The sequence below is a fragment of the Scedosporium apiospermum genome (assembly GCF_000732125.1).
Source record: "Scedosporium apiospermum strain IHEM 14462 chromosome Unknown SEQ_SAPIO_0121, whole genome shotgun sequence".
Classification (NCBI taxonomy): Eukaryota; Fungi; Ascomycota; class Sordariomycetes; order Microascales; family Microascaceae; genus Scedosporium; species Scedosporium apiospermum.
Window position 1 is genome coordinate 1,505,415 of NW_015971822.1, and position 25,240 is coordinate 1,530,654.

The following is a 25,240-nucleotide window of genomic DNA, read 5'->3' on the forward strand; positions in this document are numbered from 1 at the left end:
CTATTTTGAGCACGAGCTTCGACTCAACACAATGTAATCTTACACAGGTAGTTTAAGACAGCTCGCAAGATCTCGTAATATCCACGGGCAAAAGAGCACTGAACGTCGTAAAATATTTGACCCCTGGTCACCAATTGCATCTTTGGATGTCCATGTGACGCGCAGAATCTTTCCCTGGCCCTTGTCTTACAACGCCCGTGTTTCTGGTTCTCACCCCGGCCAGGAGCTGGGGGTTGAAGCAGGTCGAAACGGGGTTGAGGATCACAGATTTTAATAGGAGGTGGTGGTGCGTGGGCTGGCCTCACCGTTTAGATTGGGGGTACATCTGCGCAAGGGTAGTGATACTTTCATTTATGTTTTTGGGCAGTGAATTCGAGATACTTTGCAGTTACTCGTCATGGAAAGGGCGAGCTTTTAGTGATTCATCATTCATCCCTTCATCCTGGAGCTTTTTCGGCGGTGAGCATCTGACAGCATGTGGTTGGGGATGGTGCGCGGTCAGGTCCTGCGTCGTCCGGATTGAGCACGTTCGGAGCGGAGGAGTTAGACAGGCCGCTAATGCGTTCTCTCTAGGTCGCGGGTTAGCGTTGTCTGTTGTCTGCCCGCGGAACAGAGCGACTTGATCCGGTTCTGGTCCAGGCTTGGGTGTCTGAACCACGAACGTGCTCCGTAGTGACAAGCGGGACCAGTTGACCAGCCAGGAGATTTCCACTGTTGCACTAAGTAAAGGAGTGGATGTAATGTGGATGTAGCAGTGTCGTTTCCCCCTTTCCATCCCACCACGAGGATCAGCATCAACGGGCCTTTCCTTCCCCGCCAAAAAATCCGAGCTAAGCCCTCCATCAAAGTGGAAACTGCAGGATTCAAAGACCGCATCTCCTTCGTACGAAGGAGTAAATATGAATACTCACAGTATTCGTGCCTAGACAAAGACGGAAGAAAATTTATCGGGTTGTAGTGGCTTTTTGCAAACGGCTCAGGATTCCGGCGTAAATGAGACGCTGTCTCGACGGCAATCCAATATCAAATCTTGAGGCCCAATATGAGCACGTCGACCCGCCCGCTGGGTGTTAAACATAGCCGACTGCGGGCGGCTCGGGTGGACATGGCATGGCAGGATAGTTTATCGGATCTGGTATCCGATATCGAGGCGTATCTCTCTGCCTTTGATATCGAGATCTTTACAACGGCGTAACAGGTATGACTGCTTCCTCACCTCTACTTCGGCCTCTTTCCCAAGGATGTGACTTGAACATGAGTATTACGGCGAGGTGCGGCCGGAAAAGACGCAATATTAGGTGATGGGATTTGTGTTGCTTTGGGAACGGAAAATTATCAAACAATCAACGTACCGTTTATCGCCTGCGGTCTCCCTCCCCCATCTCCCCCACGACCCACGACATTGGAGCCATCGGGGTTGTGATGAGCCCGTCTCCAACATGCCCATCGAGTAGACATCTCGGGATGTATACTACGTTGCCTGAACTGCCCGTGATTTCAGTCAGATTTCAGTCTTGAACCAGAGCCTAATAGTTGCCACCGGTCTTGAGCTAGCAGCGGGTTTGCACGAAAAGGTGGCGGATGCAGCTAATCTTCTTGTCGCGTTGAGGGGGGGAACGCATCACGAATTCTCGCCCTGCACCTCAACTTGCACCTGCACGAATGGCGATGCGATTGACCATTGATGGCGGGGGCGGGGGAGGGGTCACAGTGCGTGAAGCCTATGAAGCACGAAGGAAGTGAAGCTACCCCTCAACTCACGTTTGATCGATCGAGGCCAGAAAGGCCCATCGACATGACATGAGAGGTACCAACATTGAAGCAGGCCAGGCCGGTTGCCCAAAGCATCTCGATCCGAGGTATACGCTAAACCGCTAACCAAAAATTAATTTTGCATTCCCTGGTTTCGGGCCATTAGCAATGATTGCTCTTTAAATTGTTATCATTGTCTCTTGGCGGCTTAGCACAGTGGAGACTCGTCTAGCGCTGGAAGTTTTGGGAGCTCGAACTATGAGGTCATTTTGATCTTGGTCGAGGGGCAATCCTGTTCTGAGTGTACCTTGCCTGTACATGGCTGGATTCAGATTCGGCGACAGGGAGGGCCGGTTGCCACCCATGCGTTGGGCTCAGGGAGGAGAGACATTTGGTATCCGTAAAGCAATGGTTCTGTCGAATGAGCATTGGGTCGACCATCTCTCTGTGCAGCCTGCATCTGTCTCAATGTATTGATTAATCGGATCATATATGACAACAGCTACGTGAGGCTTCACGGGCCTGCTCCAAAGCAGCAGCAACCTAGGCCCACCCTGTACATCCAAAGTACTTCCTTGTAGTATTGGCTAGCTCGACAATGGTCTGGATCTCGGCGGCACTGCCAAGGCACCCGTCTCTCAGCTACGAGCAAAATCAATGGTTGATCAAGCATTTATTCAGAGAGCCAGACACCGTATAATACACTAGGGAAAATCGTCGCTGCATGCTTGTAACGGTGGTATTTACGGCCTCCATGAACTGGTTTGGAATCCAAAAAATTGCTCGAGCTTCTTCGCTACCAACAAGACACGAAGCAAGAGATGCTAATGCACTTTGACCTTGAGAGAGTACACTACCTTAGCTTGATCTCCGTGCAATCGCCAGGCGGTACTACGGCGCTACGGCTGGTGGTACTCGTCCCGCTAGCGGGAGCTGCCCGCGGCTGCTTGGCTGAGCTGCTTAACCAGCTAGGCCTAGGCGTGGCTCCTAGGTGCTGGGACCATAGTTGACAACTTGACAGCACTAGGTAACTACGGCTTGGACAGGACAGGAGAAAGTGATGGAGCTATAGGAAAGAGAGTTTGACCAGCAGCAAGAGCCGTGGAAATGTGTTAACCAGAGGCTGTTCGTTTGAAATTGTCCCTGATTGACCTTATCCAAAAGCTCCGAGGCAGGTGAGACGCCCAATGGCAAAGTGTGTACGAAGTAGCTGCCATTTAAACACAGCTTGGGTCGCCTTCCCACTAGTGGTCCTGTTGCAGCACGATGCGTATCAAACAACAGCAGACAAAAGTGGCAGCACCAGTCTCAATACATGTTCGTATATGGAAATGCTACTCCAGTAGCTCCCTGCGGACTAGAACGTGCTTCGCGAGACTCGTCGTCGAGGAGCTGGAAAGTACGAAGGACCTTGCGAGGGCCCCGCACTGGTAATAAGCAAAGGAGGCACCACGCATCCCACGTCGCACCACCCCTCCGTATCCCTCACCGTCTACTTCGGGCAAGTGGTGACGTTAGAACCACAGCCAACTCGTTCCTGCCTTCCCTCCCTTCCTCCACTACCTGGACTTGCCTCCTTCCTTCCTCCCCTGGTTCTTGGTTCTTTCGGCCCAATGCATATAAAGAGGTGGAAGCTTCCATCCTCAACAATTCCCTTTCACTGACTTTTTCATCTCTCCTCGGAGCTCCAGTAGAAAACAAAAACATTGATCTCGTAAGTCTACTTTCCTCTCCCCAACTTGAGCCCTCTGCCAAGCTTCATTTCCCTTTCTCATCCCTCCACCACCAACCAGTACCACCACCTCTCATCTCCCACCGGGCTATGTGAGTGCTCCATCATGATATTGATCTCAGCCATCTCCTTATCCTTAGCCTAAGCTTCGTGTTCAATTAAACTATTCCCTCATCATCATCTTCGAACGCTGCTAACGTGGATCCACTCTCTGAAGCTCATCCTCTACCAAAGAATCCACAAATAATCAATCATCATGGGCAAGAAGGCTGTTCACTTCGGCGCTGGCAACATTGGTAAGTCTACGTCCAAAACTGAAGCTACCCCTACCTAGTAGGAGAAAATAAAGGCTTGCTGACTGAAGATTCCCTTCCTATGTAATAGGCCGTGGCTTTGTCGCCTGCTTCCTCCACAACTCGGGCTATGACGTCGTTTTCGCTGATGTCGTCCAACCTCTTGTGGACTCCATCAACGCGAACTCCTCCTACAAGGTCATTGAGGTCGGCACCGAGGGCACCGAGGAGCTTACTATTTCCGGCTACCGCGCCATCAACTCTCGTACCAACGAGGACGAGCTCATCAATGAGATCGCCACTGCCGATGTTGTGACCTGCTCCGTTGGCCCCACTATCCTCAAGTTCATCGCTCCCCCCATTGCCAAGGGTATCGACAAGCGATCGGCTGACCTTCCCCCGCTTGCTGTCATTGCCTGCGAGAACGCCATCGGTGCCACCGACACCCTCGCTGGATTCATCAAGGACCCCTCCAATACCCCTGCCGATCGCCTCGCCGACCATGACAAGCGTGCCCGCTATGCCAACTCGGCTATTGACCGTATTGTGCCTGCGCAGGACCCCAACTCCGGCCTTGACGTGAAGCTCGAGAAGTTCTACGAGTGGGTTGTCGACAAGACTCCCTTCCAGGAGCATGGCGTCCCCACCATTGAGGGAATCCACTGGGTTGAAAACCTTGAGCCCTATATCGAGCGCAAGCTCTACACCGTCAACACTGGCCACGCCACGGCCGCCTACCACGGCTACGCTCTCAAGAAGCGCACTATTGATGAGGCCCTTCAGGACGAGTTCATCCTTGGCCAGGTTCGCAAGGCTCTCGAGGAGACCACCGATCTCATCGTCACCAAGCACGGAATCGCCCTCGAGGCCCAGAAGGCGTACGCCGAGAAGATCATTAACCGTATCAGCAACCCCCACCTTGCCGATGCCGTCGAGCGTGTTGGTCGTGCTCCTCTGAGGAAGCTCAGCCGCAAGGAGCGCTTCATCGGCCCCGCCTCTCAGCTTGCCGAGCTTGACAAGGATGTCTCCGCGCTCGTTGATGCTGCCGAGCAAGCCTTCCGATTCCAGAATGTTCCCGGAGATGACGAGAGCGCCCAGCTCGCGACGATCATCGCCGAGAACTCCGCTGATGATATCGTCAAGAAGGTCACCGGCCTCACAGAATCTGATAAGCTGTACCCCAAGATCCTCGAGGTCGTCAAGAAGGTCAAGGGAGAGTAAAGGAAGGGTTTCTCGCTTGCTTGTATTTTTTTTTCCTTTAGGGATGAGTGTCTAGTCGAGCGACTATAGACGAGCTTTTATGACATGCTTAGACAGGAGCAAAAACGGAAATGAATTAAAGAAGTTATGACCCTTCCTTGTACCCATCGTAATCTAAAAAAACGATTCCACAGGCATGGCGAGATCTTTTTGTAGAGAGAGGCAACGAGGCCAATTGTTTGGTAAATGTTGCGCCACCTGTTTGACAGTGACACTGCTGCCCGAACAATTGGCATTGAATCGTAATTGATCCAAACAGCAGCTCCACCCAGGGGGGGAACATGTTCAGGCGCCCAGGTATTTGGGGCAGACCGGCTTTGAGAGGTCCCCCAGCACAGGCCTGCGACAGTGATAGACTGGCAGGTTAGCCTCACTGTATTATCACGTGACATGCTCTTTCGAACTCCTGGATGCCACGTACGTTTTGGGCTGATTGCTATCGAGACACATTTCGTTGAAGCTCAAAATTCAAGGTGCCGCCCCAGTTACGAACGAGCCTCGAGTAGTCCCTCTGCGGCGAGATCCTTGATTTAACGGTTCTCAAAAGGGCGGGAACCTCTCCGAGTCACGCAGATCCCATTCCCAGCTTGCGCCAAAATACCATCAACTCTAAATTCGTTGATGGTGGGAGCCTCTATCCGAACAGAACCCCACCTACATACAACTCGACAGTCTTCCCCTTGCGCATCCGTCTCCAAATAGGTCCAAGATGCGCCTCGACGTCAAGGTATGTTGGCGCCCTTTCGATGCGGAATAAATCCTTCGATCGAGGAAGCCGTTTCCCTACCCCAGCCCACCAAACCTGCCTGCGGATCCTGCCAGGAGCCATCTCCTACCCCTTTTCTCATAGCAGCCTCGCACGCGTCTGAGCTTTCCAGCTGATTACCTTGAATACTGTAGCGGCAATTGTTTGCCAGGAGCGAACGAGTGAAGGGCATCGACTTCCATCCTCACGAGCCATGGATCCTCACAACACTCTACAACGGTATCCGCCGCATGCTGCCCCCTTTACGAGCCCATCGAATACTAATGCGCCTGTGATGTAGGCCAGGCATATATTTGGTCGTACGAGACACAGCAAGTCGTCAAAACATTCGAGTTGACCGATGTCCCTGTTCGAGCCGGCCGATTCATTGCGAGGAAGAACTGGATTGTGTGCGGTTCAGATGACTTCCAGGTCCGGGTCTACAACTACAACACCTCGGAGAAGATCACTACCTTCGAGGCTCACCCCGACTACATCCGAGCCATCGTCGTGCACCCGACCCAGCCATTCGTCCTAACCGCCTCCGATGACATGACGATAAAGTTGTGGGATTGGGAGAAGGGATGGAAGTGCGTGCAGGTTTTCGAGGGTCATGGCCATTATGTTATGGGACTGGCCATCAACCCAAAGGATACTAACACCTTCGCTTCTGCGTGTCTCGACCGAACAGTCAAGATATGGAGCCTCGGATCGCCCACCGCCAACTTCACTCTCGAAGCCCACGATACGAAGGGTGTCAACCACGTCGACTACTACCCTTTCCCCGACAAGCCCTACCTCCTTACCTCCTCCGACGATAGGACCGTCAAGATTTGGGACTACACCACCAAGTCTCTCATCGCCACCCTCGAGGGTCATACCAATAACGTTTCGTTCGCCTGTTACCATCCCGAGCTTCCCGTTATCATTTCCGGTTCGGAGGACGGAACAATTCGCATATGGCACGCCAATACCTATCGCTTCGAACAGTCTCTGAACTACGGCCTCGAGCGGGCTTGGTGTGTGGCGTATCAGAAGGGCCAGCAGGGCATTGCTGTTGGCTTCGATGACGGTGCCATCGTGGTCAAGATGGGTAGGGAGGAGCCTGCCGTTTCGATGGACGGCTCTGGTAAACTCATCTGGGCGCGCCATAATGAAGTTATTTCGGCCATCATCAAAGGCGGTGGTGAGTCTATACCGGAACCAATGTTGCCGAAGCACCTCGTTGTTGGCTGACATAGCATCTAGATGCATCCATTAAGGATAACACTCCTATCACCCTCCCAGTCAAGGAACTCGGCACTTGCGAAGTCTATCCTCAAACCCTCCTTCACTCGCCCAACGGCCGGTTCACCGCAGTTTGTAAGTCAGACCACCAGTTGCATCATAGCTTAGGGAATGGTTGGGAGAGTGTGCAGTTATTAACCTGACCTCAACTAGGTGGTGACGGCGAGTATATTATTTATACCAGTCTTGCGTGGAGGAACAAGGCCTTCGGTTCGGCCCTTGACTTCGTGTGGGCCTCCAAGGAGAACAGCAACGATTTTGCTATCCGCGAGTCGGCGACCAGCGTCAAGGTCTACAAGAACTTCACCGAGAAGCAGGGAGGCCTTGATGTTGGGTTCCACGCCGATGGCTTGACAGGTGGAACTCTTCTCGGTGTTACAGGCCAGGGTGGCATCTCCTTCTTTGATTGGAACACTGGTGGTCTCGTCCGTAGGATCGAGGTAGAGCCTAAGCAGGTATGTCGTGGTGATTGTTGCCAACGTATCGGCTATGACCCTAATGGTACTAACTCCGTGTCCAGGTGTACTGGTCTGACAGCGGCGAGTTGGTCGCCATCGCGTGCGAAGACACCTTCTACGTACTCCGTTTCTCGAGGGAAAACTATGTCGAGGCTGTGCAATCTGGTCAGGTTGACGAGGACGGTGTAGAGGCGGCCTTTGAGGTTATCACAGACATCAACGAGAGGTAAGGCTTTGACGTGCGAATCCCCTGGTTGTTACGGTTCACTAACAGGGCTTTTCCTGCAGCGTACGGACCGGAGAGTGGATCGGTGCTGTCTTCGTCTACACCAACACAACCAACCGACTCAACTACCTTGTAGGTGATCAGACCTACACAATATCCCACTTCGACGCGCCCATGTACATCCTGGGCTTCATCCAACGCGATGAGAGGATCTATCTGGCAGACAAGGATGTCAACGTAACGTCGTTCGGCCTGTCCTTGCCCGTCCTCGAGTACCAGACCCTTGTGCTTCAGGATGAAATGGAGACCGCGGCGGAAATCCTCCCCAGCGTCCCCGCCGATCAGCTTAATAAGATTGCGCGGTTCCTGGAAGGTCAAGGCCACAAGGAGCTCGCTCTCGAGGTAGCAACGGATCCGGAACATAAGTTCGAGCTCGCCCTCGCGCTCAATCAGCTAGAAGTTGCCCTCGAGCTTGCCGAGGTGGCCGATGTGGAGCACAAGTGGAAGACGGTGGGAGATGCAGCCCTGGCGGCTTGGGATGTTGCTCTTGCCGCTAAGTGCTTCACTCATGCTAAGGATATTGGCTCCTTACTACTTCTTCACTCCTCTACAGGCGATCGGGGAGGTCTTGCGGCGCTCGCGAAACAGGCTGGAGAATCGGGCGCTCACAACGTTGCGTTTAGTTGCCAGTGGCTCCTGGGCGATGTCGATGCGTGCGTCGACATCCTAACCAAGACGGGAAGGCATGCGGAAGCCGTTCTTTTCTCGCAGACGTATAAGCCCAGCCTTACCCGGCCGCTGGTCGATGGCTGGAAGGAGAACCTGGAGAAGAACAAGAAGGGGCGGGTGGCCAAGCTTCTCGGCACGCCTGGCGAGGATGACGATCTCTTCCCGGAGTGGGATGAGTGGCTGAAGCTGGAGAGTGAAGGAAAGTCGGCGCTCGGCGATAACGCCGCGGGTAATGGGGCTGAGAATGGTGCTGAGGAGGAGGATGCGGAGGCGGAAGACTGATTTAGATGTAGAGGAATTGCGTATCATATGTTTTTTTTTGACGTTGCGGTTACGAGCTATTCTCGGCGTTGGGCCGGTGGAAAAGGAGACGTCGTCACGAAAACCATACATGCAGAGGATAATCCAAATGGCCTTTTTCTGAATTACACATATCCCGTTCCGCGCTGAGTGTCGTCTGTCTGTGCGGTCTGATTTGAGAGGGCGATACGAGGGGGGATCGAACAGAAGTTTTGATTCCTCTTCATTCCGTGTGCCCCCATGGTCTTCAAGCTTTTAACGAAAGGGCTGAAGTCCGTTGGACATTTACAGTGAACCGATCGACCAGCGGGGAGAGGCACAGGGTCTCGATTTGGCCGGAAGCGGCTTAGCTCCAGAAGATGGTTGCTGTTGAGAGCGTGATTGGGGGGCCTCCAAATGGAAAGGACCCCTGTAGATTATTGGACAGCGCCAATCAACAACGTGCCCAAGGTGAGCCAGCTGAATCGACCTGCATTGATTCCCACCAGGGTTCAACGAGAGACGGCGGCGGGACCCTTATTTTGGATAGAAAACTAGAACAGAGACCTTCTCTCCTTGAGATAACGACTCCGCCAGTCTCTTCCTCCTTCCCTCGGAGCCAATCCGTTCAACGTTGGGCTTTGCCTTCACTCCACGCGCTTAACGAGTCTGGTCTTCTTTTGAACTTTCAATCGCCAAGGGAAAAAAAAAAGAAAACACCATGACTACCACCTCAACTCTCCCTACACCGCCCTCGGCAATGGAGGCCCCGCCGAAACAGGCGCCCATGGATGCCACCCCACAGCCAGGAACGCGCACTGCTACCATTATCTCGCAACAGCCTGTATGTCTCACGCCTTTGCCCTCGGGGTCTCTCTCCCTCGGTTTCCTTTTTAATGTTGTCGCGGGAGGGGGATTGTACGCGACCTGCCAACTTCTATTCCCCTCCACAAAGACGTCTGAGGGGCAATCCAGAACTAACCTAACTTTTGGGGGTGGGGAATAGACGAGCGAGCCGAAGCCCGAGATGAGGAGTCACTTGCGAGGAGGTGGCATGTCGCTTGGTTTCGATTGCTGCGGAGGCTCCTGCCGCTTCTACAAGACTTGCTGCTAAAGGAGCCTCGAATATCAATGTCCTTGTCGTCTCGCGAAGGGAGTTGAGGGGTTAGTGGTTTTTTTGGCTTGGGATTTGGAAGATCTGCTGCGTGGTTGACCAGACGAGTGGAACGATGAAACGAACCCTTTAATAAGTATGAATTAGTATCAATATCTATTAAAAATGCGGCCCTTCTGTCATGTGTAAAGTCGAGAACTGGATTCATGGATTGCGAAACTCTCTCAAGAATGATTTCCTTCGTGCCCGGCTGGTGAGTGTCAGTCACTGCCTATTTTCGGAAAAGGCCTCCTGTCGTAACGGCCAATGCTTGTAGATTGCGCAGGACACTGATAATAGATCCTTCCTGGAAAGAGAGGGGACTAATGGGAAGTGAATTGTGCGAGCACGCGAGGTTGTCGGGAAGTGAGTTTTTGGGTGCCTGAGCACATCTGAACGAATCGACAGCAATGAGGTTGGCAAGGCGTCCTCCCCTCGACACCGAAACTTCCTAGGCATAAGGAAGGTGGAAATCGAGACTAATTAGAAGACGAGAAGGGCAGAAAAAAAAAAAAAAAAAAAAAAAAAAAAAAGAATTATCAAATGCTGTCCAGACCTCCACTGCGAAGAACCAAAACTGCAAAAGGATATTCGAAAGGTGAAAGAAAAATTAAGCGACAAAGACAGGATTCGAACCTGTGCGGCCGAAGCCATCAGCTTTCGAGGCTGACCCATTAACCACTCTGGCACTTTGCCTGTTTCTGCTTGGAGGTTGGAAGGCGGAGAACGGTTACTATAAAGGGCGCAGCAGACTTCTCAGGGCTCCAGGTTGACGAACAACTGGTGGCGGTTGGCCTTAGAAAAGAAAATTTTCTGGTGGGTGCCAACTCCACTCGCCCATGGATCAAGCCGTGGTCAGCGCCATCAAATTTCATCTATAAATATGAGCCAAATCCTCCCATTCTTTCCCTCTCTTTTTCTTCTTTCTTCTTCATGTCGACTTTACTTCAGTAAGTCTTACCCCCTACATTCCACACACATCATTCACACACCATCGAACACGCCGATCCATTCTACGCCATCTCTCCTCCAAGTCCATCGTCTCTAACAACTTCAACAGGAGAATCATTTCTATAGTTGTCGACCTCTTCTTGGTTTCCCAAAGAAGCCACAGAACCCACCCTGGTTGATGAATCGATACCCCAGCGCCTTAGAGTGAAGAAAATGGTCATCTTCAGATTTCCATTTGTGGCTCCCGAACTGTCTGAACAAGACGGCGGTCCTTATCCTCTGGGATTTGGGCTGTAGAGGGAGTGGTTGATGATCTCGTCCCCGTCTCTCGGTCGGCCTTTTGGCGCGAGGGCGGGGTGGGTGTTGGGGGAGTCTGACAGGCCTCTTTTTTTTCATTGCTGTCTGGGCTGGCTCTCAGATCGTGAAGAGGAAATTCTACGGGGGGTTTTAGTTCGGGCCTTGGCTCAAATCGACCGATTGAGCCTCCCAGCGCGTGCACGGGTAGAAGAAGTCTTACCTGTATTGGTAGAAAAGTTTTTGTCTGGAGTCGGACACACACCTGCACTCGACGAGGCTCGGAGTCTAGGACCAAACATCTTTGACTTCATTCCTCTGTTCATCTAGGGCCGCCTCTGCTTGGATTTGGAGAGAATCAATGTCTATCACCGGCGTATTCTCGTGAAGGTTTACCCCATGCGCTCTCTTTGAAAAAATTTCCCCTTTATTTCAATCGTGGTGATATATTTTTGATTCACCCTTCTAGATTCAATGTCTATCCACTCAACCACCAAACCGCCAACCACCTTGAACAGCTCCATGGTCTACCTCACCAGGATGCTTAATAATGTACCTTCTTGCCATCGTCCCACATTTTGTTGACATTTGTTGCACTTGCATGATGATTAGCCCGCAGCTGTGCTTTTGGGCTATAGGTGGACATGTCCCTCCTGGAGCCATGTTGTTGTTGACACTCAAATGTTTGGAGCTGGGCTGTGTTGACTGCTGCAGTAGCCCCAAAAGCCGCCTCTCACATTGCATATTGTTGCTTCATACAGATCAACTAACGATTGTTATCATGCCGTGATGTGCTCTGAAGATCTAATTTGCCATGTTTGTTTTCGATCAGCGTCGTCTTTTCCTTTCCCCCAGACTCATCCGTCCGGCATGCTTCAAGAAAGATGGCTCCTCTACTCCTCATGCCCTCGCTTCTTCTCGCTCCTCCTCCCTCCTCCCAGTTATCAGGACAGTTCCGTATTACACCCACACTCTCTCAGGTGTTCCCGATGTAGTCTACGAGACGTCGCCTTTTCTGATATCAATTTGGCCGACGCCAGCCCGAAACCCACCGAGAGTCTAATCTCTCTGGATTTGGCGTGCCCTCTCCTCTCGCTGACACTGACCTTGAAGACTCGTGGATTCATTTGCCCTCAATAGGAGACTTAGAGTTCCATATGTGCAGCTTAGATATGATCATCGCATTATCATTCAGCCTTGCGTAGGCAGAGTCGCGGGGGTAATGAATGTTGAATGAAGATATGATTGAAAACGAGGCATGTCTACGTCCCCATCCGCCGCAATATGCCAGAGGCCCAGTGCAGAAGCCCGTATACGTAAGTAGTACCCTCAACTCACTCTCTTGCCTACCGGACTGTAGGGAATCTTCGTGTTCTCCGAGATCTCTTCTGTAATTAGAATCTTGCGCCTCGGTGGATTGGTGCTATTGTCGACTTTACGATCTCCAACGGGCATTCCTTACTGGGAAGCGAAGCCTGGTGCCCTCCGCTCATCCCTACCACTTAACTAGGTGTCAGTTGGTCACCGTTATATCCTCCGATATGGAGCCCAGTACACATGGTTCTGGCTCTGGAGATTTGTTCAGGATCTGCTCAGTATCGGGCCATGTCGGCAAAGGCTTCTATTCGGAGCTTACATCTGGACGTCCCCTGGCTTCCCCTGATTAAAAGTTGGTTGGTTACTCCCACGCACTGGAGATCTCCGGAGAGTGAGCGAGCGAGGAAGGCAGCCGGATGATATATGGGGAAGGTGACATCTTGAAGGGGAAGCCAAAAGAGAGAGAGAAAAAAAAAAAAAAAATTAGAATAGTCAGTCTACTCACATCAAGTTCGAATCCGTGGCCTTCAGCTCATTTCTTCTATGTACCTTGCTGACTCACCGGCTTTCCTTAGGTACCTTCGAAAATTTCGGAGAATCTCGAGGTACCATCTCGCGACAGCTTCATCATCATCAGACAGCCTCGCTTCCCTTCCTCCCAGCCTTATGCAGCATTCCACGCCAACATCCCTAGTAACGCCCGAAAAAGAATATCGACAAGATGCAGTGAATGTAAATCTTTATTAAGAATGATTTTATATTTCAACACAAGTGTGAAGCGAGGAAATCCTTGAACGTTAACGACAAAAAGGATAAAATTGTCTTGTCCAACTGGCAAAAGAGTTCGGCCCCGAAGGACCTACATCTCTCTCACCCCGACCTGGGGCGCCCCACAGCAGTTTGACCTGATCCCACGAGACTCCGAAGAATCCCGTGAGACGCCTCAGCCTAACGTTTGACCGCTAGGCTATCTGCTGTGGTTGAAAGACTCCCCCATAAACTCACTGATAACACATTCTCGCCCTCCCTGCAGCAAATTCGCACTACGCAGACCGAACAGATCTTTTACTTTCATCTTTTTAATACTTGACGCGACTTGAGAGCAGGGACACTTAATCTCGGACTTTGTAATTCATCGATGGAATTTCTAACTCAAATATCACGCCGACTTCGAGTGAATTCTGTGAACACGGGCAATTTACAGTACTGGCAATACTCTCGCGGGCCTTGTCACGAACCTCAGAGCTGGGAAGAGGCAGACTCCGACCTAGCGTAAAACTGTAACCTAGTCTCATTTATGGCGGGTTTCGGAGTCTTGGTAATTCCCTTTGCGGTCTACCAGGCACATGTGTTGATTTGTATGTATTGGACTCGTGCCCTTTCGAAGATCATCTAATTCAGCCAGATCGAGTCTAGCCATATAATTTGATGGCTCTTTGAATCGAGTGGCAGATTTCCAGAAACACAAGTGTCTGCGTCCCGTTCCGTCTTGTAACCAGGAGTATTATATTAAGACACTCAGGGGTCCAGGTTGAAGCTGTCAACTCCCCAACTTGACTTGTAGTCAACATTTTAACCAACCACATCCATAACTACGACAATGGGCAACCTACAGTACACCCCAGCGGCCCCGTCTGGGTTGAGACGCGAGTGGAGATCCCCGAGGATGCTTCGAACGTGGGGCTGCTTCTTACTGCAAGCCGGGCAATCGGACATTGTCCACGGCGTCGACCACTGCAGTGTGCTGCATCCCATCCTCGGCTTAGTTTAGCGTGCGTAAACTCCTTCGAAACGGGTGCCGAGAGTCCGATGCATAGGCCACTTGGTTATGGTGTGCTTGGGACTTAAACCGCTGCCATCCGTGTCGAAGCAACCCAGAGAATCAGAGATAGGAGGTTTGGATATGACACACTGTGTGGAAATGTGGAAGTATGGACCTTGTTGGTGCTGTAGTGCTTCTCCCACGTCTTCTGTGCTGTTCCTTCAACTGAGTTTACCCCGCAAACTAATATCCGCACCTTGCGCCGGGATCAAGTAGCGCTCCGCCCAAATGCAGCTACCGGAGCATTTTTGCCACAGGTGGTACTCGGATTGGGCAAACCCCTTCTGTTGCTCTTGACCGCATTCGGGGCTTCTTCTGCTAGCCCGGATCCCTCATCATAATCGCCCCAATCCCCTTCGTCAAGGCGCCGATCCCGCATGCGTTAGCCCAGTTCGCTTCGGGCCCAGAGTTACGGCATTGTAGTCCGAATCGATACGAAGGTTGCTGATACTCTCTGGATTAGTCGCCCTGCTGAACCGAATTACATATCACATCTCCGTTTCCTCGGCCGTGCGCCCGAGCTTTCCATCGCCGCTGCCTACCCCGCCTCCGTGTCACTCTTGGTTCACATCGTGGGTGTGCACATGAGGCATTGTTCTCCACTAAACCCCAACATACACCGTAAAAGAGGCCATAGATGAAGATTGGCAATAGTCTAGTAATCTTAGCCAATCGCCGAAGGGGGGTTCCGGGGTAAGGAGTAGATCTTAGGGAGTTATCTGTCCATGCAGTCACATTGCTACCTCCTCTGCAGGCTTGAACCAAGAGCCTGTGTATATAACCCAGCTTCCCTCTCTTCTGTGTGGCACGTTTCCACCACCCCACCATTCTTTCCCCCTCCCACCCTTGACACTCCAACGGTTCCTCTCAACACTCTCTACTATGGCTACCGCTGAGGTCGACGTCCCATCCAGTCTCCGGACGGTCCCCGGGTCTGTTAACATCTCCATAGCGACGTTCCCCGTCACTCCCAACAAGTCAGCACCGGCAGATGTCTCAAAAGTTGCGGTGGACTTGGTGAGCTCTTTCAATAAGGCTATCGAGGCTGGTGACTACCAGGCCATCGCTGATCTCTTTCTTGACAACGGCTTTTGGCGTGATCACTTTGCTTTGACGTGGGACTTTCGGACAGCCAAGGGACCCGACGGCATCCTGAACCTTCTCAAGGAAGCTGCGGGGTCGAGAGACGGGTTTAGGCTCAAGAAGATTGAAATCGATGATAGCACTGACGTCCGCGCCCCCAAGTTCAAAACTCTGGATGAAGAGGGTAAAGTCTGGGGGATCCAGGCATTCATTACTCTAGAAACGGCAATTGGCAAGGGTCGTGGTATCGCCCGTTTGGTTGAGGTTGATGGCAAGTGGAGAATATTCACGCTCTATACCAGCCTACGGGAGTTGACCGGCCACGAGGAGGATATTTACTCTCGGAGGCCAGTGGGCGTGCAGCACGGAGGCAAGCCTGGACGCAAGAACTGGGCTGAACGAAGGACGCAAGCTGCGGATTTCAACGACGGTACTGCGCCAGCAGTATTCATTCTAGGTATGTGAAGACGCCACGTCTTTCTCGCAAACAGGCAACCTAGCTAACAAATGGATCAGGTGCTGGCCAGGCCGGATTAACCGCCGCTGCGCGGCTTAAGGCCTTGGGTATCGATACCCTAGTCATCGATCAAAACGATCGGGTGGGGGATAATTGGAGAAAACGATACCACCAACTGGTTCTTCACGATCCAGTATGGTATGATCACCTACCATACCTGCCCTTCCCACCCCAATGGCCCATCTTCACTCCCAAGGACAAGTTGGCGCAATTCTTCGAAGCGTATGCGACTCTCCTTGAACTTAACGTCTGGACTCGAACTGAACTCGTGCACGCTCGGTGGGATGAGGACAAGAAGAACTGGACGGTCATCGTGCACCGCAGGAAAGAGGACGGCACGAGTGAGGTTCGAACATTCCACCCCAGGCATGTCATCCAGGCCACCGGGCACTCCGGAAAGAAGTATATGCCGTCGATCCCGGGCATTGATACCTTTAAGGGCGATGTCTTGTGCCATTCATCCGAGTTCCGTGGAGCTAAAGAAAACAGCCAAGGAAAGAAGGCGGTAGTTGTCGGCTCTTGTAATTCTGGTCACGACATCGCGCAGGACTTCCTTGAGAAGGGTTACCACGTCACGATTGTTCAGCGGTCGACAACACATGTCGTTTCTTCTTATGCCATCACAGATATCGCCGACAAGGACACATATTCAGAAGATGCCCCGCCAGTTGATGACGCTGATATTATAGTTCACGGCAATCCCAGCTCTGTCTTGAAGGCCCTGAATGTCACAATCACCCAAAAGTCTGCGGAGTGCGATAAGGAAATCCTGGAAGGTCTTGAAAAGGCTGGCTTCAAGACAGACTCCGGCCCAGACGGTTCGGGATTGTTCATCAAGTACTTCCAGCGCGGAGGTGGTTATTATATCGACGTTGGTGCTTCTCGCCTCATCGCAGAGGGCAAGATTAAGGTGAAGCAGGGACAGGAGATTTCGGAGATTCTTCCGAATGGGCTACGCTTTGCGGATGGCTCCGAACTGGAGGCTGACGAGGTTGTCTTTGCTACTGGTTATCAGAACATGCGCACGCAGACGCGCTTGACATTTGGCGATGAGATTGCGGATCGAGTTGGTGATGTCTGGGGGTTTAATGAAGAGGGCGAGATGAGGACGATTTGGCAGAAGAGTGGACACCCTGGATTCTGGTTCCATGGCGGTAATTTGGCGTTGTGCAGGTATTTCTCGACCTTCCTGGCTTTGCAGATCAAGGCGCTGGAGGAAGGTATTATGAGGTATGGAGAGAAATAAAGAGTTCTCTCCAGTTAGCAGGGCAGAAGTTGAGAGCGTGAATGATACAAAGTAGCTATCGGGTAGTTCTAACTTCTATATCATGACTTAACCTCCAAAGCCGCCTGGCTCGTTTGTGCATGACTCCCCGTCCTTACTTTATAGTTTCCACCCGGTGCTAAAAGTTGCATCGAAACCTGCTGTATTCGAATCATCGCGGCTCAATATCGCAATCTAAGTAAGATATAATGGACACATCCATGAGAGAGGAATGCTCGGAGTTGAAGTGCGGGTCAGCATAACTCCGATGCCGGGGCGGAGTCCGCCAATCTGCAGATAATCCAATCCCCTCCACTTCCTTGGCAGCGATGTTTTGTTCGCTTGGCTTGCTTCTTCAGCGGCGGGAGACAGTTCCATAACGACCTTCAAAATTTCGACTTTGAGCCTGGTTTCGATAAACTCAACATGTCTACTGCCGGGACGAAAAAGCTCCGCATCGGTGTGGATGTGGGCGGCACAAACACTGACGGCGTTCTTCTCGACCCGACCCAATCGTCCTCACCTAGCAGGGGGATTGTCGCGTGGCACAAGTCGCCTACAACTGCCAATCCCGGGGATGGCATCAACAACGCAATCGTGACCATGTTCGCTTCGGCGAGCATCAAGCCCGAGGACGTGGCGAGCGTTGTTATTGGCACGACGCAGTTCGTTAACGCTGTGGTAGAGCGGGATCCTCGGCGGTTGTCGCGAGTGGCTGTTCTTCGTCTCTCGGGCCCATTTGCTAAGCATGTCCCGCCATGCGTGGACTGGCCTGACGATTTGCGCGAGGTTATACTGGGATATCACTCTAGGGTTAAGGGAGGGCTCGAAGTCGACGGGCAACTGATCTCCAGTATCGACGAAGCGGAAGTGAAGGAGCAATGCGCTATGATTCGGCAGCTGGAAATTAACACTATAGTCGTCAACGGCATATTCAGTCCGATCGACACAGTAGAGAAGCAGGAAGAGAGAGTTGCCGAGATTATTCGAGCGGAGGTACCCGGAAGTTACGTCGTGTGCGCTAGAGACGTAGCCAGCCTTGGCTTCGTGGAAAGGGAGAATGCCGCAATCTTGAATGCGTCCATACTGCCCTTTGCCGCACGCACCATCCAGTCTTTCCAAAAGCCGGTGAAAGCTCTTGGGCTGCACTGTCCTGTCTTCATAACGCAGAACGATGGAAGCATACTGTCAGGAGAGGTGGTGGCGAAGTTCCCCATCAAAACCTTCTCTAGCGGACCTACGAACAGCATGCGTGGAGCCGCCTTCTTAGTACAAGGTGAGGTCGAAGAAGATGTCATGGTTGTTGACATTGGGGGCACAACTACCGATGCCGGCCTCCTTCTAGCAAGTGGATTCCCCAGGCAGCAAGCCGCATATAGCGAACTTTCCGGAGTGCGAATGAACTTTCCATGTCCAGACATAAAGAGTATTGGTCTTGGCGGTGGCTCGCTGGTCCGAAAGGGTAAAAGTATTACCATTGGCCCTGACAGCGTCGGATACGCCATCACAACGCGAGGACTGGCTTTCGGTGGCACAGAGTTGACTTCAACCGACTGTTCCGTTCTTGCAGATCACTCCATAGAAGTTGGAGACCGGAAACTGGTCGAAGGCTCTCTCTCAGCCGAGGAACTTGAAGAGTACCTTGCAGTTGTGAAATTCAAGTTGGAAAGTCTGATCGCGAGAATGAAAACTTCTCCGGCGGATCTCCCGGTTATCCTAGTTGGAGGCGGCGCAATAATCGCTCCAAAGGAACTCTCGGGAGCCAGCAAGGTCTTTACACCGAAGTGGTCTGAAGTTGCAAATGCTGTTGGGGCAGCCATAGCCAGAGTGAGCGCGACCGTCGACACAGTGCAATCCACTGAATCAAAATCAGCACGGGAGGTCTTGGAAGATATAAAACAGGAAGCTATGAAGAAGGCTGTCGAGTTTGGTGCGCTGCCATCGTCAGTTAAGGTGGCCGAAGTGGAAGAGTTGCCGCTGTCGGTGAGTATTCCACACATAAACGCTTGTGAATTACTCTGTCTAACATCTACATTTATCATGGAAAACAGTACGTTGCCCACAAATCCCGATTCATTGTCAAGGCGGCCGGTGATTTTGATTTCACACGAACGTTTACCACCACGGATCATCTGGATTTGGCGATCGACCAGATCGAAATCCAGGCCGATACCGAGATGCCATCCGCGATATCGAAAGCAAGTCCTACGAGAGACGAGATTGACTTATTAAGCTACAAGCCCACTGTCAAGCAAGGAGTATGGTATGTCAACGAGACAGACTTGAGCTTCATCAGCATCGGCTGTTACATCCTGGGAACTGGAGGCGGTGGCTCTCCATATTCGCAAATGGTGCTTCTTCGCGAGAAACTTCGAGCCGGTGCAGTGGTAAGGGTTGTGAGCCCATCAAGCTTACCGGACGATGCGCTCGTCGGAAGTGGCGGCGGTGCCGGCTCCCCCACTGTTGCAATCGAAAAGTTATCGGGGGACGAAATGATCGAATCTCAGCGTGAATTATACAAGATGGTCGGACGGCCGGCAACGCACATGATCACTGTTGAAATCGGAGGTGCTAATGGCCTTCAGAGCATGATCCTTGGCGCGACCACAAATATGGACGTACCAGCGGTTGATGGAGATTGGATGGGCCGAGCATATCCCACAAAATGGCAGACGACACCGGTCGTGTTCAATGAAAGATCGCCTATATGGGCACCTATAGCAATGAGCGACGGTAATGGCAATATCATAACCATGACCGGAGCCTCTTCAGATGCTCACGTCGAGCGCATCATGCGTGCGGCGCTGAGTGAAATGGGGTCCCAGGTGGGTTTCGCTGACGCGCCAGTCAGCGGCGCCGAGGTGAAGCGCTGGGTTGTTGAGAATACCATCTCCCAGTCTTGGAGGATCGGCCGGGCCGTCATGAAAGCAAGGAAGACGAACAATCTTGACAACGTTGCCGAGACGATAATTAAAGAGTGCGGCGGCCATGAAGGCGCGAGAGTCATCTGGAAGGGGAAAATAGTGAGGGTAGAGCGAACGCTGAGAACAGGTCACGTCTATGGGGAGTGTGTCATTGAGGGGATGGGTGGCTCCCAGGATGCCCAGGCTGGGGTTGGACGTGAGAACAACAAAGGCACCGAGTTCAGTGGGTTCATCAAGATACCGTTTAAGAACGAGAACATTGCTGCTATAAAAATTCCACCTGGAGCACAGTCGTCGCTTCAGGACCTAGGCGCTAAAGAACGACAAGAGGACGTCCTCGCCATAGTACCAGATCTCATCTCTGTCATCGACGCCCAAAACGGTGAGGCTCTTGGTACTCCGGAATATCGATACGGTCAACTGGTGATTGTTCTAGGGATCGCAGCTAGCGATCGATGGACGTCCACCCCGAGGGGAATTGCTATTGGTGGTCCGGAGGCGTTTGGCTTTCATCACTTGACTTACAAAGCCCTTGGAAAATTCGCGAAACCCAGGAGCGTTATTGAAGAGTTTAATGAGGGATAATTGCAAGAGGTTTCGGACAAGGCAGAAAGTGGATTTGGCTCATAGATCGATATCGGCGATTATAGCTGGTGATATAACGCGGAGATGATGTTTGTCCTACCTACTATAGCCCCCTGAGAACTGGAAGAGCGAAGAGAAAATGGAGAGGTGGGTGGATTCGAGGAATACTCCAGGTTCCTATTGGTTCACTACGTATTTAGATTCGAATGATATTGCAAGGGGCATTCCAGTCTTCCAAGGACACTCCCAAAATGTTTTATGGGATACTCGCCGGTATCCGAAGCCTTTAACAGGCAGACTGCCCCGGAAAGTAATCTATTCGCAGTGATGGGACTGGCTCGTTCATGTACCGTGAATGCATTGCGCACTGGTTGGCAATTTCGGCACTTGAAACTGTAGCTCCATCAGCAATAAATATAAAGTCCTCATTAACCATGACAATCATAGCCAAGGAAGGCTATAGTCCAGGTACTTAGGATCGTCCAGTTATACGCATATCGTAATATAGGGGGTCTGTATATGGAGGTCATATGAACTTGTCTTCGAGATACAGCACTGATATTAATTTATATTTTGCTCATCCGTGAATTATAGCCAGTCCGACAATGTCCAGATGCTGGCTGATATTTAAATAAGTTCTGCCAGTCCACTCCCCACCGCCATGGCCCAGTTGTATATACCACTGTTGCTCTCTACTACCTCTAAATACAGCCGCAAGTGGACTCGGTCGAAAGAGACCGATCTCAAGATGCAGCCTCTCGCGTGTCTTCTCCTCGCCGCTACTGCGGCGCAAGCCCATTGTACGTCATAGGAACCTGGCTACCACTGGCGTGATGATCTAACGCAAAAAGACACCTTCCCTCGACTCGTCGTCAACGGGGTACCGGAGGAGGCGGACTGGTCCGTCACCCGCATGACGAAGAACGCTCAGAGCAAGCAGGGCATCGAGAACCCTACTGTACCGGATATTCGTTGCTACCAGTCGCGAAACGCCCCCAATATCGCGACTGTCCCCGCCGGATCGACTATCCATTACATCTCCACGCAGCAAGTCAATCACCCTGGGCCTACCCAGTATTACCTTGCCAAGGTTCCAGCAGGTCAATCCGCGAAAACTTGGGATGGCTCTGGTGCCGTCTGGTTCAAGTTCCACACCGAGATGCCGAGAATAGACGCCAACAAGCAGCTCACCTGGCCCGGTCAGAGTAGGAGACATTTTCTTGACCGTATGTGTTTCAAAGGCTAACCTTTGGCTTTCAGACGAATACGTGACAACGAACGCTACGATCCCGGACAGTATCCCGGATGGCGAGTATCTTCTTCGTGTCGAACACATCGCTCTGCACATGGCGATGCAGCCGAACAAGGCTCAGTTCTATCTGTCATGCTCGCAAATCGAGATTACTGGTGGAGGCAGCGCGATACCCGCACCTTTGGTTGCATTCCCGGGTGCGTACTCGTCCAACGATCCTGGTATTCTTGTGAACCTAGGCTCGATCGGACCGGACTCGTACCAGCCTCCGGGGCCCGCGGTCTGGCAAGCCTAGATAGCGAAATTAGATACCCGAGAATGAGTACAATGTTATTTCACTCATTCCTAACAGAAAACGTCCACTGAAGGGCCCCGAGTTGTGAACGTATTTTAGTGATGACAACACAGAGTATCGTGTTATTTCAATGTACAAAGACTCTTAAATTCTGCAAACGCAAGTACATTCTGCTCTAATCTCTTGTCCCGTCTAGATATCAATAATAAGACAGCCAGTAATGGGGCGGGCTTTCCACCTTATCCGAGTACCCGCACGTAGCGCTAACAAAGCCGAACTCGTGGTCATTTCTACACTCGGGAAGCTCATCGATCTCCTCGCCGAAATCACCTCTGTGCGATCCATCCCCGGCCCACTCATCAGCCTCCCTAGTCCTCTTAAACACAAGATTCGCCACCGCCGCTACAGACCCTCCACGTTGGAGGAAATTCTTCGTTACTGGAGGCCACTCGCTCTGGTACAGTCGAAGCACCTCAAGGACCGAATACTCCGATGGAATCCTTTTGCGGCACAGACATTCAGCTATGTGATCAAACATGTTCGCAAACCCTTGCCGCATGGACTTGTTTGTTCTCAAGTTGTCTCGGACGCGGGCGGGTAGGTAAATCAGGGAATCTTCGTTATCCTCGACCCAATCTGGTCCGCTTGCTTCGTAGATGCCACCAGTCAACAAACCGTACTGGATTTTGGCTGTACTTTGGAGCGCAAACATCATCCGAGGGCTTAAGAAGCCGCCAATACATTTTCCACATGTGCAACCGTACTTGAGTCTCAAGGTGTTCCGAATTCCGGGAATGTCGAATTGAGGGACACTTCGCACTTGATCCTCTGTAGCATATGAAGCGGCCTCGATATCTAGAATGGACAGAGTCGAGAGATCAAAGGCATTGGTACCCTGGAGAGTGGCCATGCATTCAATGGCTGGAGCATCAAAGCCCTTGAATTCGTCGGGCTCTACTAAGAGTCTTCGCCCATCTTGTCCTCTTGTTCTTCGATGCTCTAGCCGATTCCGTAGGGCTTCTTCCGGAGTGTAACCTTGCTTGTTACGCGCTGCGGCCAACTGACTTGCTTTCGACAAGATGAACCTCACAGGCTTTGGTTTCAGTGACATCGCGGCGATGTGAAGTGCAGTGTTGCCCTTTTCATCGACGACTAGCCACCGGGGGTCTTCGAGGTCATTTGGGAAGTTCTGCTCCAGCTCGCTGACACACTCTGCCTCTTCCGTGGCGGGGTCCTCCAGCTTCCGAAAAATGTGTCTGAGGCCATCTGGAAGTTGGACACGTGTGTCATCTGGCTGTTCCCAGTCTTGTGCTGGATCCAAGTGTCTTGATGGATGGTCTGGAGAGTCTGTTCGGGCAAACCATGACGACGTACCGACCCTGCGAAAGCCGAGGGATCGCCAGAAACTCTGAGCGATTCTCATCTCTCTTTCTCCAAAATCTTCCGATCGATCAAATTCTGAGAGAAGGAAACCAGGTCTAACTACGGCGTAGAAGCCTGTATTCTCATCAACTTTCTTCCTCGTTCTCTCCAGAACAGCGTCGACAACCTTTCTTCCAATACCACGTCGTCGCCACTCGTAGCCGACCTGAAGGCTTTCGAACAGAAGCAAGTCTCCCCTGTCAAGCTCATTACCCCAAACACCGGTACCCTTCCTGAAATCATGCTCGTAATACTCTCGATCGAGGCGTCCATATCGATCGAATAGGTTGAAGGCAAGATCCGAGGTCTCTGAAGATGGCTTCTCCAATTCTTGCCAGAATGACGCGCGCATTTTGTCGCGTCTGATAAGTCTGGCCTCGCAGCTTACGATTTGGGGCCTTTCAGTAGGAGGTGAAGTGCTCCCAAGAGGTTGCAATGCAGCATGGCCACCAATATCTTCTAACCACATTTGAAAGTCGCCATTGCTCTTGTCATCCTCGTCATCGCTGGCACTACAGTCATATCAGTTTGGCATTCTCTAATCCACATTCATCGGAAAGAGCCACCAACTCACTCATCATCTTCGCCAAGACTCTCTTCTGTCAAAATTTGTCCCCTTCTGGCGGCCGCCGCCATGGGTTGCTGTGCGGTTTCTCCAGCGTTGGCTCTAACTTGAGATACGGTCCCGGCTCCTGAAGGTGCCTGCAGGCTATTTGAATCGGCTGATATCCCCGCTCTCCTGGTGGAATCCGTTAGATTCGACCCACAATCAGTACTAGTAACAAGAGGAGGGTGACCTTACCCGATAGGAGACCGTCTGGGGTCATTCAGTTCTGCCTTGCGAATTGAACCAAGGCTCGTCCAGATGCGGAGCTTAAAACGTACCCTGCCAGATTGCCCAGTTTGGGGTTCCCTAGAGCCGCTCGATGATACCTTGGGCTTTTGGGCACTTCTGCCTTCCTCGGCAGAGTTGTCTGGGCTGCGTTGACGCTTCATGCTGGATATTAAAAGCTCAGATACGATAGCTGCTTGACCTTAATGCTGTGTCAGCAGTATAGAGGTCAAACTGAGAAAAATTGTTTGGCGAAGGAGGAATGCAGGAATACCGCCGCACTTGCCAAACCTGGGAGGAGGACTAGAGCGATAAGGGATAGATAAGATTGGTTAAAGGATAGGGTTCGACGGTTTGCCATGAAACCCCAATTTGGAGCACAGGAGGCAGCCGACGGGAAAGATGCTGTTGGTTCATACAGCTTGAATACTGACTGTCGCATGATAGGATGGAGCGCATGAAATCCAGGGGAGGCTGTGCTGAGGGACGGCCCGGCCTGGCCGTACTTGCGGCGGAAAGGTTCTGTTGGTTCATTCATCTTGAATACCCGCTCGAGCATGACAGAATGGAACGCACGAAAGCTAAGAGGGTCCGTAGAGGCCCGGCCGGGCCACGTTGACAGGGGAAAGATGCTGTTGGTTATGCACCTTCAATCCTTGCAAACGAAACGCCTGAGAGCTATGAGGCTGTGCAGAGGTGGTCTTTATTGCCAAGTCGCTCTTCTCTGGGACTAAACGGGTACCGGCAACACCTCCAATCTAGGACTCT

The 25,240-nt window shown here is 51.8% G+C and overlaps 6 protein-coding genes across 6 annotated transcripts; 5 read left to right on the forward strand and 1 right to left on the reverse strand.

The window, feature by feature from the left end:
- Positions 1-3,740: 3,740 nt before the first annotated feature.
- On the forward strand, positions 3,741-4,998 carry SAPIO_CDS8486 (Mannitol-1-phosphate 5-dehydrogenase; the record flags this gene model as incomplete). Its single annotated transcript, XM_016790109.1, has 2 exons — positions 3,741-3,780; positions 3,869-4,998. 2 exons carry the CDS (start codon positions 3,741-3,743, stop codon positions 4,996-4,998), a joined length of 1,170 nt encoding a protein of 389 aa, XP_016640372.1.
- A 748-nt stretch (positions 4,999-5,746) lies between these two features.
- SAPIO_CDS8487 (Coatomer subunit beta') lies at positions 5,747-8,764 on the forward strand (the record flags this gene model as incomplete). Its single annotated transcript, XM_016790110.1, has 7 exons — positions 5,747-5,764; positions 5,938-6,022; positions 6,084-6,968; positions 7,031-7,144; positions 7,223-7,524; positions 7,590-7,753; positions 7,816-8,764. The coding sequence occupies 7 exons, from the start codon at positions 5,747-5,749 to the stop codon at positions 8,762-8,764; spliced, it is 2,517 nt and encodes an 838-aa protein (XP_016640373.1).
- A 718-nt stretch (positions 8,765-9,482) lies between these two features.
- On the forward strand, positions 9,483-9,875 carry SAPIO_CDS8488 (uncharacterized protein; the record flags this gene model as incomplete). The annotated part of the gene is made up of 2 exons (XM_016790111.1): positions 9,483-9,605; positions 9,768-9,875. 2 exons carry the CDS (start codon positions 9,483-9,485, stop codon positions 9,873-9,875), a joined length of 231 nt encoding a protein of 76 aa, XP_016640374.1.
- A 5,305-nt stretch (positions 9,876-15,180) lies between these two features.
- Positions 15,181-20,671, forward strand: SAPIO_CDS8489 (uncharacterized protein; the record flags this gene model as incomplete). Its single annotated transcript, XM_016790112.1, has 4 exons — positions 15,181-15,838; positions 15,898-17,128; positions 17,522-19,145; positions 19,214-20,671. 4 exons carry the CDS (start codon positions 15,181-15,183, stop codon positions 20,669-20,671), a joined length of 4,971 nt encoding a protein of 1,656 aa, XP_016640375.1.
- A 748-nt stretch (positions 20,672-21,419) lies between these two features.
- SAPIO_CDS8490 (Uncharacterized protein) lies at positions 21,420-22,218 on the forward strand (the record flags this gene model as incomplete). The annotated part of the gene is made up of 3 exons (XM_016790113.1): positions 21,420-21,471; positions 21,523-21,876; positions 21,932-22,218. The coding sequence occupies 3 exons, from the start codon at positions 21,420-21,422 to the stop codon at positions 22,216-22,218; spliced, it is 693 nt and encodes a 230-aa protein (XP_016640376.1).
- A 199-nt stretch (positions 22,219-22,417) lies between these two features.
- On the reverse strand, positions 22,418-24,636 carry SAPIO_CDS8491 (uncharacterized protein; the record flags this gene model as incomplete). Its single annotated transcript, XM_016790114.1, has 4 exons — positions 22,418-23,484; positions 23,593-24,152; positions 24,215-24,379; positions 24,443-24,636. The coding sequence occupies 4 exons, from the start codon at positions 24,634-24,636 to the stop codon at positions 22,418-22,420; spliced, it is 1,986 nt and encodes a 661-aa protein (XP_016640377.1).
- Positions 24,637-25,240: the final 604 nt, after the last annotated feature.